This window comes from Pyxicephalus adspersus, chromosome 8, assembly GCF_032062135.1.
Source record: "Pyxicephalus adspersus chromosome 8, UCB_Pads_2.0, whole genome shotgun sequence".
Lineage (NCBI taxonomy): Eukaryota > Metazoa > Chordata > Amphibia > Anura > Pyxicephalidae > Pyxicephalus > Pyxicephalus adspersus.
Window position 1 is genome coordinate 54269615 of NC_092865.1, and position 17335 is coordinate 54286949.

The following is a 17335-nucleotide window of genomic DNA, read 5'->3' on the forward strand; positions in this document are numbered from 1 at the left end:
AACCTGTCATTAACCTGCAAATTCAATTTAAACATATGATAGATTGAATATATAAACATAGGTTACCATCACTGATAATATATATCAACACTTAGTGTTATAGTAATATGGAAATTATGACTTTTCTGTAGATGAGGTTTTGATCTCATCCTCTTTGAAGTCCCATTTTTGCAAAATCGTCTTATTGACTGATAGGCAGCTTTGGAAGAAGTGAAACTATTCTCACCTTTTGCTTGAAAAAACTCAATTGGCCATTAAATTCGTATCAAAATATTATGTTGCTAAGTTTAGGTTGCCTTGCTTTGTGACCGCGAATGCTATACCGCAGACAATATGGTGGCTCAGACCAGGCACTCTGTCCTTTGCAGCGCTGGGTCCCAGGTTTGAATCTCGGCCAGGGCACTATCTGCATGGAGTTTGCTGGTTCTCCCCGTGTTTGTGTGGGTTTACTTCGTGTACTCCGGTTTCCTCCCACATTCCAAAAACATGCAGTTAGGTTAATTGGCTTCCCCCCAAATTGACCTTATACTGTAATAATGACATATGACTATGGTAGGGACATTAGATTGTGAACCCCTTTGAGGGACAGTTAGTGGCATGACTATGAATTTTGTACAGCACTGCGTAATATGTCGGCACTATATAAATACTGCATAGTAATAATTACGGCCACACTGGATGAAAAAAGCCAGCCATGCTATATACAATTGTCAGTCTCCTTTTACATTTAATATTCTGCACATCTCTGGTTCCTGTATAGAAGCCAACTACTGTCTGCCCACCCCATCATCGCCCTCTTATCTGCTCTGGTAACTCCCGTCTTGAGCATTACCGTAGAAAAGTGAGTTCAAATTGTTTATTTTTTTTTTTTTACTGGTGCTCCCCTAACACAAACAAGCCAAATACAAGGTCTGTCCAATATTTTACAGACTATTGACAACACTGTGGACAAAATAGATAATTTTCCAGTATAGCAAGATCATGTGAGAGCATCTTCTGTACCTCCTTAAACCAGCAGGTGGAGCTGCAGTCCATTTCCTTTTTAATTATTAGCATTATTTGCTGTACTATCTATGAGTTTATCTCACTATATGCAGGATCATTTCTATATAATTTGTATTATTGATACAATAAATTGTCAATGTTGCATTTTGTTTTAGTAAAAATTATTGTTTTTTTTGGAGGACTCTGTGTTTGTAAAAGGAATACTAGCTGCCATACTATCATGCTGATCTTCTTACATTTTTGAAGCCATTGAGCATTATATGTGGGTAGCAAAATATTTTAGGCTACCAGGCTGCTGGGGGGGGGGGGGGCATAAATGCTTGGCATAATCTGAAAGACGTATTGTACCATGGCCAGGTTTCTGTCTTTCTTCCACCTATAGAGAAAAGAAGTGTCATGCATGTTTATGTTGTGAACTGACCTGGTTGAAGCCACAGCATTTCAATTTTAATAGAATTAAGCTAATAAGCAATGTACAAAGCAGCATCCTCCAATTAGCTGCTTAGCATACTTATACCTGTAACCTTACCTTCCGATTGGCTATTGCAATTTATAGCACATTGACCCTAAAAATGTCAAAAGACCAGCAAAACAGAATGTAATGGCAAAGACCCACTAAAGCAGATTCATACATAAAAAAGGGCCTAGACCTGATCAAGAAATGTGATTTTTCACCTTCATATGCAACTCTACATAGGCAAAAAAATATAAAAAATGGAAAGTAAACACTAAGATATAAAAAAATTTTTGTAAATCTATTTGCTGCAAATATCTCCTTGGTTTCTGTTTAGTACATAATCTTTGTTGCTTCCATTCATCCCCATTGTGTTCCCCATCACGTTTCAGCCCCCTGCTGGTCCCGCTAATAGCAGGGAGATGTATAGTATTAGACTTATTCTGCACCTTTAAAATATGCTCTTGTGCTGCGGTAATTGCATTAGCGGTGCATTAAAGCTGAACAATAGCTGGAGGTTTTAACTGTCCAACAAACATCCATTTTTGCTGGTAAATGACTCATTTAACACTGTATAGCTGCTCCCAGTAAGGGATTAGGAAGATTGAAGAGAAAAGGCAGGGTTAAATTAGATTGGACTGAAAATTCCTGACCAGCATTTTTTTTCCCTGAAAGGCAGGTTAAAAGTTCACTTGTAGACAATGAAGACCTCACTGACATTCTGCTTTAGTTGCTGGCTTGTCCTTTGCTGCCGTTAGGTGACAGTAGAAAAGAATGGACATCTCTGTTAACCTTTGGCGTTGATCGGGGTCTTGGGTGGTCACCTACTGTGAAATCATAGACCTGCTGCTGGAGGGTTTGTCTACCTAGAACTCATATTTCTGCTTGAGGTTGGTGCTGCTGGTTGAAAGACCTCATGGCTTCTTTAATCTCTCTTGGGCTTTAATATTACCTCTTCTGAAGATGAAGAACTCTTGAAGTCGCCGGATATTAGTAGACGTAACAAAGGCATTCTCGATCAGTATAGCGATTGAACATTGATGTGGAATGCCAGGTTTTTATTTGATTGTGGCCATAGACTTCAATAGGAAGCGTTTCCTAAAAACCAGTGGTAACTAAAGTTACCAATAGAACCCGTCCTTCCTGTTACTTATAACAACACCTCTCTTCTGGTTGGTATAGTAAACAGTAGGGAGCATTTTATTTGGCTGCTGGTTGTTAGGAAGCACCTAGGGCTGAACTACCTTAGAACAATATTATTATCTAGTAATTATATAGCTCAGTCAAAGTCCATAGTCATGTATCTAACTGTCCTTTAAAGGAGCTCACAATCTAATGTCTCTACTATAGTCATACACAATCTAAGGACAATTTTGAGGGGAAGATGATTAACCTAACTGTATGTTTTTGGGATGTGGGATGAAACCAGAGTACCGGGAGGAAACCCATGCAAACATACTGACTCCTGGACAGGATTTGAACCTAGGACCCTCATGCTGGAAAGACAAGATTGCTAGCCACTGTGCCACGTTGGATGTGCTGGTGATGTGCACAACAGTAACCAAATGAATAATACCATCCAGGACAGAGCAATTGTTTACCTAATTGAGCACCCACAAACAGTGTATGGTCAGCTTTAGGGCCTCAGTTACAAAGCAGCAGTATGTCCTTGCCACTGAAAAAAACTAAATACACTACAAATAGAGTGCAATGCTTTACAAATGTGCATTGTACTCCAAGTCTCCCAAACACCTACATTCATATAAACTGAGCCCATTCATGTGACTTGTCACTCCTCTGCATTACTGCAAGTCTAATTGCATAATTCAAAAAATGAATGCCAATGACATATTACCAATATCTATAGTTCATCTGTGTATCAGGTAGCAATTTTACTTTTACAGAACACTCGCACAACCACCAATCAATATTGATTGTGTTGTTCTGGCAGGGCAGAAAACTTGGCACATTTGATTGTTCTAAACCAAGAGATTTCAGAGGTATATTTTGGGATTTCTAGATGCAGAGGCTTTGGCTTGTGGCATTTAATGTATCATTATTACCTGCTACTGAATTTACTAATTTGTTGGGATAATCCGTAACAATGCAATAACTGAGGTTATGGGGTTAAGTCTAAGAGGTCATTTTTAGGGCCAGTTTATGTGAAGAAGTGATATTAAGGACGGGTAGATATAAGCACTGGGTTAGGTTCAGCATAAAGTGTAAAACCAAAACTGTAATCATTTGCAGACTACGCTAAATGTGTTTTTTCTGCATTAGATTTTCATGCTTTTTACTTTATTTTTTTCCTGCCAGTAATATATTTCCTTTCCTAGAATGACAACACCCACTCTACTGTAAAAAAGAGGAGCAGCGTTGTCATGCTAGCTTGCTCTGATTTGTTCTAACACCTCTCCTTCTCCTTATCTCTACAATAATTGTAATTTAATAATTTGGTAAACTGCTAATATTGTTTAGGATTTTTGTTAGTACACAGGAAGTGACAGGGATAAGCGATAAATAGGAATGTTTTCTGTCCTTGCTGCAAATGTATTAAGCCTGAAAAAGGAATAATAATGCAGCCACCACATATAACAATAGAAAACATGACAAATTCACAATTTTTGTTTTTGGGTTTAAATCTAAAGGTTACCTATAGGTGAGTTGAGCGATAACTTCTTTAACATAGTTTTTTACTTTCAAGATAAAATATTTACATATTTGGGTGTAATAACTTCCCTTTTCTGGTTAATATTTTGTTGCTGCCAAAAGTTTCGGCTTCCCAAGATAATTTGCCTATGTGAAATGGCCAATAAATGGCACACAGTGATTCTCCCTGAGATAAGAGCTTCCAGCGAGGCCTTTTTATTCCTCTTTGCTCCCATCTCCACTAATGTAACCAAATGTTTATATAGAAGTATACAGAAGTGTGTGAAGTTGAAGCTTAGACAGGGCCTCGAACTTCGTCTGTGAAAATGCTGTCACATGGTGTCAGTCACATACTTCATACCGCAAAGTTCTCGACCCTGAATGAAGCAGAAGTAGAGCAAAGAAAAGGTAAGTACAGTATATGCTGGGGTGGGAGATGTGATAAAAGCAAACCTTTTTCTTGTCCAGAGCATTGATTTGCTGTAAAGCGGAACTCTAGGCAGACAGCTAAATACACAGATAAAATTCATATATGAGAACTGTAATATTACCTATGCTAAAAGATATGTATTTCTTTCCATCCAGTCTTGAAATTCATGCAGCACTTCTTCACAGCACAGTCAGCCTGAGGACCTGACTTTAACCACAGGTGTGCAGACCCTGGGGGCAGAGATCTAACCAATAAGGTTCCTGGAGGATACAAAAAGATAACATGTGATGCAACTATACCAAAAACTAATCAGCAATCAATTATTGTGCATGCCCTACTAAGAGGAATAAACAGACTGTACATGTAAAAAGCAAGTAGGGCTACCCTTATTATTGATAAACATTATTTACATAGTGCCAACGTATTATGCAGCGCTGTACAATAAATAGGATTGTAAATGACAGATATAAATACAGGAGGAGGAGGGGACCCTCCACAGCATATATTAATACATTTTCCTCAGGTTCACTTTGTCAGCTGACAATACTTTACCAGAAACCCATGACAAGCTGTTTGGCGTTGTTTATATATCGGTCATATCAGACAAAAGTGCTTTCTGTAGAATCAGTGTAGCTATTTATCAAGCACTTATAATAGCAATAAATTCTTTTGAGGATTTCATTTGGTTAAGTGTCGCTCTGAAGCCACTTGTTTAAAAAAGGAATGCGTTGTGTCACAGCGCTCACTTCTGCTGTGTGTATCAGTGGCTCCATCTGAATAGGCAATGAGATCTGATTAATATGCATGAGGAGCGGTATTTAGTGTGTGTGCCGGACCAGTGCACAGCAGCCAGACTCTGGAGGGAGGGCTCTGCTGCATGAGGATACAGCACAGAGAAGACACAGAGGAACATTGTGCCTGCTGTCACCACCAAGCAGCATCAATGTGACTGCTTTCCTGGGATCTCTGCCTCATCGCACTGGACGACCGCACGCATGTGTCCCCTCTGAGATATCCTCCAAACATGGGATGCAGTTTATGCAGCCTGAGGAAAGCCAATGAGGAATACAAATTACTCTACGAAGTTTGCCAGGTAATGCCATGAAATTTTAATTTCCACGTGCTATTCGTGCCGTCTGCTCGTGCCAGCTTCTGGGAAGGTTAGCCGCTACTGCCAGCGTTTTCAGATCGGTAGGATAGCTAAGCCATTGCTGTAAAATGTTCCAGGGACTGTACCTGAATTTAAAGGTGGCATTGCCATTGGCATGCTCATAGGTCCAAATGCTTGGATTTAAAGGTGGCATTCCCATTGGCATGCCCATAGTTCCAAATGCTTAGATTTAAAGGAGTCATTCCTATTGACATTCTCCTAGGCACAACTGCACGATCCGTTTTATGCTTGAGAGTTTTACTGTCTTGATAGTTCTGCATTTGAAAAATATAGTAAAATTGTCTTTTAGGTTAGTTGCACTGGAAGAGTTTGGATGTGCCCATTCTTTCTGCAGCCAAGTGGAAACACTTTAAACATATTGGTGTTCATGGTTCAGTTTTGGCATACACAATGTTTAGTTCTGAATGATATTGTATGTTAGATGCATTTGGTCTCTAGTCTGCCTAAAACTGTTGACCTGTTTGTACTTTATCTTAAGGAAGCCAAAATGTTTAATAATGGTCAATGAGAAAGGTTAATGAGTCTCCAATGACTAACTAACTCCAAGGACAGATATTCAAAACAAAACTTCCAGTTAATGGGGAACTACAAGGCCCAGCTTATCCTGTCTTGGCTGGAAGTGTTTTAAAGTTCCTCCTATTGCTGGTACTTTATTTGATGGCTCTGTTGACCTGATCTCTGCATTTTAGTTCTCATCTCTGATCCTCAGTGGGTACTGGGAAATGACCCTAATTGGCATACCTGGTATGGGCACTGAACAGATGGTTTTTACAAAAGATCATTGTAATGATGTGAATGTTTGCATCAGGTGAAAGTGGGTGGAGGAAAGAGGGCACTTCAGCTCTGCCTTCTTTTAGGTGAAAAACATTCACTTCACTCCTCCGGAGTTCTTGGTGGTGGTAGATGTCATGAGTGGCAGCAGCCTTTCCCAAGGGTTCCTGATTCCTTTGGAAGTTGTCTGGAGTTTCCTATACTACAGTTTCTGCTTCCCAAATAAGAAATCCCTGACATCAATGATCTGTTTATTTATGTGTTAGAATACCACTGACCATCAGTATAAAGTAGCCATTCTCACAGTATAAGGGAGTCCTTCTTTTCTGGTCTCCAATCAAAACAAAAGTCTCTCCATTGACCAGTGATGTAAGAGGGCACCTCAATGAGGATAAGGGGTCCTACAAAGAGCCAAAAGGTTCCTCAATGTTGAGAAAGGTCACAGAATTGTTGGGACCATGATATCAAGCAAATGTTTTCTTTTTCCTTGTGTGGGATGTTTGGGTTTTATTCTGTAAATTGTAGCACGGAAAGAGACACCCTTTTACTTGGCATAGTAATGGGCAGGGCAATGGGTACAGCCCGAAACATCAGCCAAAAATCAGCTCACAGGAATACCCATGAGATGTAAAAAGTCAAGGGGGCTTTCAGCTACCCATTACTGAAATATTACTTGTGGGTAAACTTACTCTGTATTTTCAATTTCTGTTCTCAGCTGGTTCTTTACTAAATGCCAGGACATGTATTTTGCCACCTGCAACCCTCTGGATGCCTTAGGCTACCTGGCACTATTTGGGCTCTACAGATTGTTTTGGAAGCTTGCTGCCGTGCCTGAAATAACTAATCGTTATATTGGCTGTTAAGCAGCAGGGGAGCTGGAGCTGGACGTGCTCTGTAATGTGCAATGGACGCTGTAGTGTTTCATCTCTAATGAAGGAACTGGGCTTTGCTGCTTTTTATATTTTTCTCTTGTGAGCTGTGAGAAAGCTGCAAAAGAAGGTTAGCGGGAGTGCGTTGCTGGCGTGAGCGAACCTTCCTGTCACCTAGTTATCTGTCAGTGGGGAATCTTTCTCCTTTAATCTTCAAAGTGCATTTAGTTGAAGGTGTTGTAGTGGATGGATAATGAAGGGACAATTGTCCGTATTTGTGGAGCCAGACAAGTTTCCAGAGAGTGACTTGATCTGCAGACACAATGGGCTGGATGAAGTGACATCCAGCAGTAGCGGGCAGGAGGGGATCACTTCTCTTCTTCCTATCCAACGGTGTCAATCATCATCCTTACAGCAAGAAGACAATATTGTGTACAAATGTAAGAACATACAGCTACATGTAAAATACTTTATTGTGTTTGATGAGATATTTGTTGATTGTGTTTTATGTTTTTATTGTTAGCCGTAGCTTTCAATTGTTTTTCACCCAAGAGTAAAAATGTAATATATTGCAACTTGCCAGTCTTTATATTTACATTCACTGTATTTTATCAATCCAGGAGCAGCACTCCAGATGTGGACTATAGAACCTCCTCCACTTGTGGTCCACATACTGGTCAGGGCTAAAAAGCACAGTATTATATTTTATTGCAACACAGGCTGACCTTACAATCTGGATTTCTTTCATGATCATCTAGTATTTTTGCACTTATTCAACAAATATAACTTTTTATTGATTTTTTTTTGAATGACCAAAGGGAAGCAAAGAGAAGTTTGTTGTTGCCATTTACACATTTAAGGTCAAATATTGGGATTTTGACATTCAACTGGGGTTGGTATCCATTCTGATGAACCTAGTTCAATAATATATATATATATATATATATATATATATATATTCCATTCCGGGTTTACGAAGAATAAAATTCATTAGTTGTCCTTACCAAGTGTCAAAACAATTCTTAGATACAGAGATTTGGGCAGCTGAAGATAAAGAGGAACTAAACTCAAAAGTACATAAAAAAAAAAACACTTACCTTCAATCCCGCAGGGCAGTCTGATTCATCCGGAGGGCTCTTTCGTCAGGCCCTGCATAATCCCGGCATCCGTCTGCGAGCTGGGCGCCACCATCTTCGTCTCCTCTGCCTGTTCTTCTTCCTAGGTCTCCCGACCCAGGCGTGAGATCGGGTGACATAGGTTGAGAAAAAAAACGTTTTTTTCCCCATGAAAAGGCTCCTGCGCATGCCTGAGATGCTCGGGCATGCACAGAGGGAGCACCCAAGAGCCTCCAGGGATGTCTGACGTAGGTATCCCATGAGGCTTTAGAAATAAGAGAATGGCGCTGCACTTTTTTTGTGTTGCACCTTAAACAAAGGAAAAAAAGCAGAATTTTTAATTTAATTTTTTTTTGAGTTTAGGTACGCTTTAGGCTTGTCTGCCTAATCCCACCTCCCAGGCCTTTTCTTATTGGTCAGTGAGGTTAAGATGACCAATTAAATTGTCAGTATTTAGGCTGTAGCCAACCTCAGCTGCCTGAATATAGATATGGAGCGCTAGGTCCTAGGTTCGAATCCCAGCCAGGACACTATCTGCATGGAGTTTGCAGGTTCTCCCCGTGTCTGCGTGGGTTTCCTCCGGGTGCTCCGGTTTCCTCCCACATCCCAAAAACATGCAGTTAGGTTCATTGGCTTCCCCCCTAAATTGACCTAGACTACATTAATGACATATGACTATAGTAGGGACATTAGATTGTGAGCTCCTTTGAGGGACAGTTAGTGACACAACTATGGACTCTGTACAGCGCTGCGTAATATGATGGCGCTATATAAATACTGTATAATAATATATATATATATATATATATATCTACCCTCCTTTCAGAAAATGGAGACTTGTTCGAGTTCAGTAATGAGAAACCATTAATCTAATTACTGGCAATGATCAGACATCAAGCAGGTTACCTGTTGTCACCTGCTGTGCTGTTTGATCATGACATAGAGCATGCCTCCATGCATTTTTTCACCAGTGCCTTGGGTTGCAATATTATTGGTGGTTAGCCAATCAAACTACACAAAAGGCAGTTGTGCAACTTGTTTGGCCGGATCCATATGTCCTCATAATTTTTTTTAACACTAGATCTGTATTCTTTGAACACCTTAGACACACTTGGTGCACCTTAGGGGTTAGTTTTGTGGTGGGGTCAAGGGGTGGGGTTTACCATATGTGGCAATGTAGAGGCCCGTGTCATCAGGCACTAAAGTCCTTCAGAATGTTTTTTTGAAATGAACAGTAAGAGAAAAGCCAGGCTCCAATAGGTGAGCAGAAATTTACATTTTTATGGGTACATTGTTGCAGTAAGGAACAGGCAATGTCCTATTTGCAATAACTGTCCTTAGCCTGATCACTGCCAAGCTGTCAAATTTTCACAGCGCATCACATGCGGCATTTGTTGCAAGTAATACCCTGCAATTCTGGTTTCCCTTTCATGTGCTAGAAATGAATGAATTACCATGGCGGTTACATCATCCTGGCTCAGCCAATCTGGGTGGTAAAAGGAAAAAGATGGCGGCACCCCACAACAGAACAGGAACAGGTGAGTATCATAGGTTTAGTTTTGCTTTAAAGCTTTGTTTAAGCTGTGTAGACAAAGACTCTGCTGTGTCCATGCCAAGAGAATGCTTTGATGATGCAATAGACCCTGAACCTTATATAACCGTGCAGCTTATTGTACACCATGCTGCAGGGGATGTTGGAGATTTGTAATCAATAATAATTAGAATGAACCTATAGGGGCATGACATAAAACAACAGCTATACTGCTTATAGACACATTCATGCAATAAAAACAAATAATGTAGTAAGCAATACTGGATGATCTTCTGCAAAATTCTATCTATAGTTCAAATTTGGTGCAATTATTTGCAAAGCAGAACTCTAAAATGGCTTCATAACATAATCCATAATTTTTGAAAACCAACACAGCACTTTCTATAAGGTCCATTGGCTTTACCAGCCAAGCAAATATAGAGAATTTTGTTGTCACCCTATAACAGTAGGTTATGGAATACTGGCGTATTCCCTCCTCCTTCAAAGTAGCCTTTTGTCTTTATACAAAAAATATGACAAGCTTTTTATGAAATAAGCAATGCACGTAGAATTGTGTATTAAATAAAATATGGAGCTGTAGCTGTGTATAAACTGCAGAATACCTTTACAGCACAGCATGTAAGATTCTAAAGTTGCAGTTTCCAGTGTGAGCAGCAGAGGGCGTTGTGTGTAAGGAAAGTTTTTGTTCTTTTTGTATTTTGATCGATGGGCAGAGTGAAACCTTAGCAAGATTTTTGTATGGATGTTGGAAGGGAACAGATAAATCTGCTTGTGAACTGCCAACTTTTTTTTTCCAATTAATGAGTTTAATCAAGATAAATCATTGCTATTTACTATCCCTCTGCAAATTAAGACCTGAAAGTGCCCAGATTGTGTCTTCCGTCTGCAGCATCTCTGTAATTTATATCACCCAAAGGGACAGCGGGCTTAAATTCATCATCATTTCTCTCCTGGATGCCGACAGTGCAGGTCTGTGTGCATGTTACTTGTCAGACGTTTTTCTCCAGCACAGAATATAAAATACGAGAAACAAGTTTCTGTCCGTTGCAACCCAATGTAAGCGTTCACTACAAAGATGGCAGCTGGGATATAGTGCCTCTGGGAAGCAAACCTTTGCTTTTGAAGACAAATAATAGGATAAAAATTGTCAGATCAGTAAAAGATAGAATTTTTTTTACTGCAATAGTTACTTTCTGCTCATATTTTCCCTGCAGTACTTTTTTGCCATTAGGTGTCCTCAGTCTGATGTTCAGAATTATTTAGCCCACTTTCCCTAAGCCCAGGTCTCCTTCCTCAACATGCTCCAGATACTGGATAGTATAGAAGAAGCAGCACAGGGATGATCACAAGTTTGTCACTCTGTGTTTCCTGTTATCAGCATGTTTCTTGTCAGCAGGTGAGCAGATTGGTTCTTTGTACGTCATCTTCTCCTCACATAGGCTGATACCAGGTCAAACATACACCTGCACAGCCATTGCCGCTGGCCTTTTGAAATTGCTTCCCCTCAGTCTGCTAAATTGACCATCTGTCTCCGGCTTATTCCTAATCTACTGCCCTGAATAACAGCCAAACTGTATTTTAAAAAAAAAAGGTCGCTAGTGTAAGCGTCCATGTCTTTGCTGTGACAGGTCCTCTTTGATGGTTGCATTGGAAAATCCATCCTGTGTAGAACTGCAGACTTTGCCTTCTGGTCTATGACTTATTTGGCCAGTTTGTGGAGCAAATCAAAGCAAACTGAAGGCATCAAACAGTGAAACGGTGCAGAGACGTCATTTGTCTGCAGCCATGTAACACATCATCGGTTATATAATATTGATTTCACAGGACTGCTAATATGGTGAACATTGCAATGCAAAGTGAACCTGTCATCTTATAAACAGTACAACCTGTGCAAACCCATCGGAGAAGGCAGCATAAGGTACATTATATTCAGTATTGCCAGTGTGCAAGATTTAATGAGCAGGAGTGACCTTCCATTTATCTCATTGGGGGGTTTAGAGACCCATCAGCCATAGCATTGCATATATTGCGAATTTCTATTAAATAATTATTCTAGTCTTAAACAGGCAGGGTTACCGGTTACGATCATCAATACTAAAATGGTTAACTGCAGGTCATGTGACAGTGTTGCATCTTGCACGGAAGCTGTTATCTGTCTGTTAGTTTTCTCTTTGGTTAAGTAATAGCACACACCATGGATTGTATTTCTGAGCCCCAGGCAGAAGCAGATGTGGAAGGATGAATAATAGAAGATATTTTGCACTCTGTCAGATGCAGGTAAATGAAAAAAATAACCAGATTTATTCGACTGTCACCTGGCTGTGCCAGTATGGGAGATGCAGACATCCTGGGGAAATCCAGCTGTTTTTGAGCATCATGGGAATTTCCATTGAAGACCACACGGTTATTTAATTGGACATAAATGTGCAATGTGTATTTGCAATACCAGCCTGGAAAAGAAGCGGTTGATGGTGGTAAAGGGCCCAGACACAGGCAGAAAATTGCCCAAAATGGTATGATAAATGCCTGGCATATTGTAATATATATCTGCAGTGGACCATACATAATGCCAATTCCAAAGTCCATAAGTTCCCATCAAGTGATATCAACATGAATATACTTACCTTTCCCGCAGCATGTGAATTGGAAAATGCTGCACCTCTGCTCCCCAGCTGCAAGCATTCAACCAGTGAATGAGTTAAATACTCGCTCCCCTGCTGGACGCCTTGGTACCTTCCACTGGGCCCTATGGCCTGTTGTGACATAAAAATCTGCCGAAGATACCACAGCAGCTGCTGGGGAAACAAGTATTCTACATACCCCCTTAGTTAAATATGCATATAGGGGCTGGGGATCACAGAAGCAGTGTCTTTTCAATACTCTGGCCTGCGGACAGGTAAGTATATTCATGCGTTCTATTTTTTTGCAAGTGATATCACAGCCAAAGGAATCATTAAATGGCAGCTTCTATCTGCTGCTCCTTGCACACATGTTCAGATTGGAGTCTGAGCCCCTTTAATAAAAAACAGCAACAGGGACTAAATGTATAAGGAAAAAAAGAGCCCCCTTATATCAGCAAGGAGCTGCCTTCATGCATCTGTTCACCAGCAGCAGTACAAAGAGGATCAGAGCTATCGAAGCGCATCTAAGATCCCCTCTTCATCCACTAATAACGTAAAGCTCTCCGCTTCATTAAGGGATTTGGCTGTAAGCCAGCAATTTCATTTTTAGCTGCTCTGTGCTTAATAATGCAGAACAACATCCCCCACTTGTCATGCAAACGTCGTATTGTACCTTTAATTACATAATAAAATGTTTATAAAGACACCTTGTTATTACAGGCTGAGGCTTACACAGGCCAAACATGGAAGAAATTAAATACCTATACAGCCTGTAAGGCAATGGGTTACAATGATATCAAGGTAGCCATAAGCACAGGTATTAAAGTAGAACCAACCCGTATAATGAGGAAAAGTCTATTTTTACTTTCTTGAACTATACTATATCATTTCCCACTTAATGTTACACATTTCTACATGCTTGTGGGTACATATTTTGATTACAGTGTTTCATGTACAAATGTGTCATTCCTCACTCAACTGACCCTCCATATATCCAAGAATGATATATAGAAGAATAAAGCTGAACTCCAGACACATCTAAAATTCTCTCTGCTGTAGATATGCTATACAGCCCCCAGGCTGTCATTGGACAGTGAATGAGCAGCTGCGGACTGATGAGCTCTGTACGCAGCACTCAACTCATAACAGCTTGTTCTTGATGAGTATATTTCCATACAGCACACCTGATTTAGCTTGCCTAGGTAGAAAAGTTTGTTCCTTGCCAGCTCGGCATTCAGCAAAATTCAAACTGAGGAGGAGATCTGAGTGAGGAGATCTAGCTCTGACTCGGCAGTGGGTACAACGAGCCTCTGCAGAGAGACCATTTTCAACACAAAGCAAGAGTCCATCTCAGCAGCACATTGGCATGGGGCAGGCTTTCCTAGGTCATGGCTGCTATTTAAAAATGAATTGTTCATGTACACAAAATTAACACTTTTCATATTGATGGATTTGTTTAGCTGATTTTATTTTGGCATATTGGCAGAGTTTAATAGTACAAGATGTCTGTCACCAAAAAAGTTATTAGCACACATCTCAGACAATGTTCTCTTTATTAAAATATATATATATCTATATATATCTATAGATATATATAGATATATAATATATATATTACTAACACAATTCAGAAGTGCAGCCTCCTAGAATATGGCTTCTCCTGTAAACTGTCTCCTAATGAGTGCGGCGCCTGTGCTTGCCGCTCGCTAGTTCCCTCTGCTTAATTAGACATTCATCAGTGCTTGGCAGTAGAAATGTTCCTCTTGACTTGCGGATGAATAATCGCTCCTCTCTGTGAATCCCCACTTGGAAAATCCCTTTTATTACACATAAATCCAGACGAATGGCGGAATATTTCGTTACCAGCAAGTGAACAATCAAGCAGTCAGCTAGAAACAAAACGGCAGCGGCTCTTGAGATTATTGGAGGCACCACGTAACACACGCTCTTCCCAACTTCAAAGATTGCTGCCAGTTTTTATTGGAACTGGAACTAAAAATATTTGGCAGACTAGGCTGGCATAGAGGCTGTACAGTCTGGCCTGCGATGGCGGTACGGCATTGTTTACCTTTGGTGGCATTCACACCTTTGCTTTTAGGTGCGGAAATAAATCCCACTGGCTGCATCGTTGGCATTAGGAAAATTCCCACATTTTTTCTCTATTGTTGCATCTCCGTGCTTAATGATATATACAGCCACCTTCTGTATACATCCACTAAGCCAGACTTTCTCATACTTTCTAACAAATAACTTTCAGGTCTTCAGGAAACCCTGGCTATATTTAATATATCCACAGCTTACAGTACATTAGTGTGGTGGTCAGAAGGAAGAATGTCTACTAGATTGTGAGCTCTTCGGGGCAGGGTCCTCTCCTCCCCGTGTCACTGTCTGTATCCATATGTCATTTGCAACCCCTATTAAATGTACAGCACTGTGTAAAATGTTGGCGCTATATAAATCATGTTTATTAACAATAAAATTAATAAAAATGCTTCTTACATTGCTGGCCAATGCCACTCTTACAAATTGCCAAAAGGATCATTTTTCATATCTGTTAAACTAACCTGAGAGGCATGAAGTGCTCATTGCCCAAGTAATCCCTAGTAACCTCTGGAGGAACTCTGGTTACAAAACACTGGTTTGCTACCTATTGGCCGCAAGTGGAAAATATGTTATACTTTAACTTTAAAAAACTTTTTATATTAGTTCTTTGCAAACATTTCCCATTGCAAAATCCAGTTTTTCCTATATCTGGTACTTTCTGCCAATTGCCATAAAACTATAAAGTTGAAGGACTTCTATTGCAGGGGCATAATAAAACTCCATCAATGGCTCACTGCTTTTGGCTGGGGTTTTCCTTTAAGAAAGAAAAGAAAATGTACTCTCCACAGAATCTCTGTCCTCTATAGAATAAATGATGTAATTCCCCCACCCTTCCCGATTTCTTCTAATGCCTCCATATATACATCTGCTTATGGCTGTGTAGCAGGTGGCAGGGAGGGAAGGGGGTCACATAAAGCAGACGGAATGGAACATATGGATGGATAAAATGTGCAGAACACATAAAATGCCCCTCGTATAATTCATCAGAGAGGGACGGGCAAGCTTTATACCGCACCGCCACTTAGGAATTAAGTGTGGCAGACAAAAGGCTGTATGAAGTCTGGGATAAATAATTAGGTGTTTTCTGGGTATTGTAGAATCATTTTATATATTTTCATTGTCTCTGCCCGGGTCACATCCATACTGAGTCCCAAGAGGAATCCCCAGACTGAGCGGACATTTACCACATTTTATATAATCCCATCCACTTGAGGGTGATAATTAAAGGAGCTCATGACGTAGCAATATTTTTGATTTAATTAATTTAGATAATGAACACAAATTGTGCATCTTACAATGTAGACATATCTGATAAATCAGACTGTGCCCTTGGAGGGATTTTAAAGTGTTAATCCTATCAATGAACTACTCATATTTGCTCCTTTTTTGGTTTGTTAGATAAAAAATAAATTAAAATGATAACTTTTTTGTTCAATAAGTAAAAAAAATTTTGTGAGCTGATAACTTTCTGTGCTGTCCATATCTGGTCCCTCCTATGGACTACTGATTCCTCCCTGCTTAGTGCTGTCCTATAGTGACAGTGTCGTTTCTCCAAAATACAGTATGTTTATTTTATAGCAAGTATTTTCTATATGATATCAGCAATGGCATCATTACAGAAATCCTAGTGGTATGTCTAAGGTTCGGGGTAAGGTTGAGTTGAAAGGTTAGGTTTAGGGTCAGTTTGAGTTTAAGGGTTATTTTAGGTTTATTAGGAACTGTCAGATTTGGTTTTTGGGTGTGATAAATTAGTGTTTTGGATGTGCCAATTACTCAAAATATTTTCTGCCCAATACCCATTGAATGCCTGGCATTTCTTCCACACAACGTGGCCAAAACAAGAGGAAAACCCAGACAGCCTTTCCTGTTATTAATTTATGATTGTGGGGTTTTTCCACTTTAAAGTTCTCCTTAAAGTTTTGAACCTTTCAGTAATGTGTTTTTCCATTTGATTTCTGCCTTCTACAATCTGCAAGAGATGTTGCTTCCTCCGACTCATTGCCATTGAAAATCACACAAAGCAAAATGAGGATGTGTAATTTGTCTTGTGAGGTAGTTGACTGAGCTCGAGCCATTTACCACATCTCCCTGAATGGCATCCATGAAGGAAGGAGTCTATTATAATACAATATGGTTTAGTTTTAGAAGGATGGGAAGAAAGGATTAAGTGAGAGAGCAGGCTGATTTAACCTGTACCCTGAACTGCTTCTACAGAATCCAGCGGACAGAAAAATGGAAACACTTCTGCTGCTCTGTAGGGTCCTTTCTGGTCCTTAAAATGTCGTCATCTTAGGATCTCAGTTATGTTGTTTAGCAGAGCAGAAAGGGCGGCTTGAGGAGAAAACAAGGGTGCATATTGGGCCATGAATGGTAATCCAATGTCTCCCAAGGATTTTCAGACAGTTCCCAAAACCGAGGCCCTGAATGCAAACTTTCCCTCCCTGAAACATCGAAATCAAAAGCAGCCAACAAACACTTTAGTATGCATACAAATGTTTACCATTCATTGGTGCTAAATAACCCAAAGCAAGTCAGACATCTGTAGCTCCAATAGACATTGTGTCTGGTTCCAAAACATTATCTCATCCCTGCGAG

General features: G+C 40.0%; 1 protein-coding gene and 1 long non-coding RNA gene across 5 annotated transcripts in view; one reads left to right on the forward strand and one right to left on the reverse strand.

The window, feature by feature from the left end:
* PDZRN3 (PDZ domain containing ring finger 3) overlaps positions 1–17335 on the forward strand; it is a 159248-nt gene that overhangs the window by 120924 nt on the left and 20989 nt on the right. Inside the window, exon 1 of one of the 4 annotated variants that reach the window (XM_072420721.1) lies at positions 5474–5631. The exons of the other annotated variants lie outside the window; for them this stretch is intronic. Within the exon in view, the coding sequence (XP_072276822.1) occupies positions 5563–5631 (69 nt within the window). The 5' untranslated portion in view covers positions 5474–5562. Of the gene's footprint in view, positions 1–5473; positions 5632–17335 lie in introns of those variants that run through there. 4 annotated transcript variants of the gene reach the window in all.
* LOC140337150 (uncharacterized) overlaps positions 3858–17335 on the reverse strand; it is a 34305-nt gene continuing 20827 nt past the window's right edge. The window contains exons 2-3 of the long non-coding RNA XR_011921995.1: positions 4660–4798; positions 3858–4485 (exon numbers count right to left, since the gene is read on the reverse strand). This is a non-coding gene — a long non-coding RNA (uncharacterized lncRNA). The remainder of the gene's footprint in view (positions 4486–4659; positions 4799–17335) is intronic.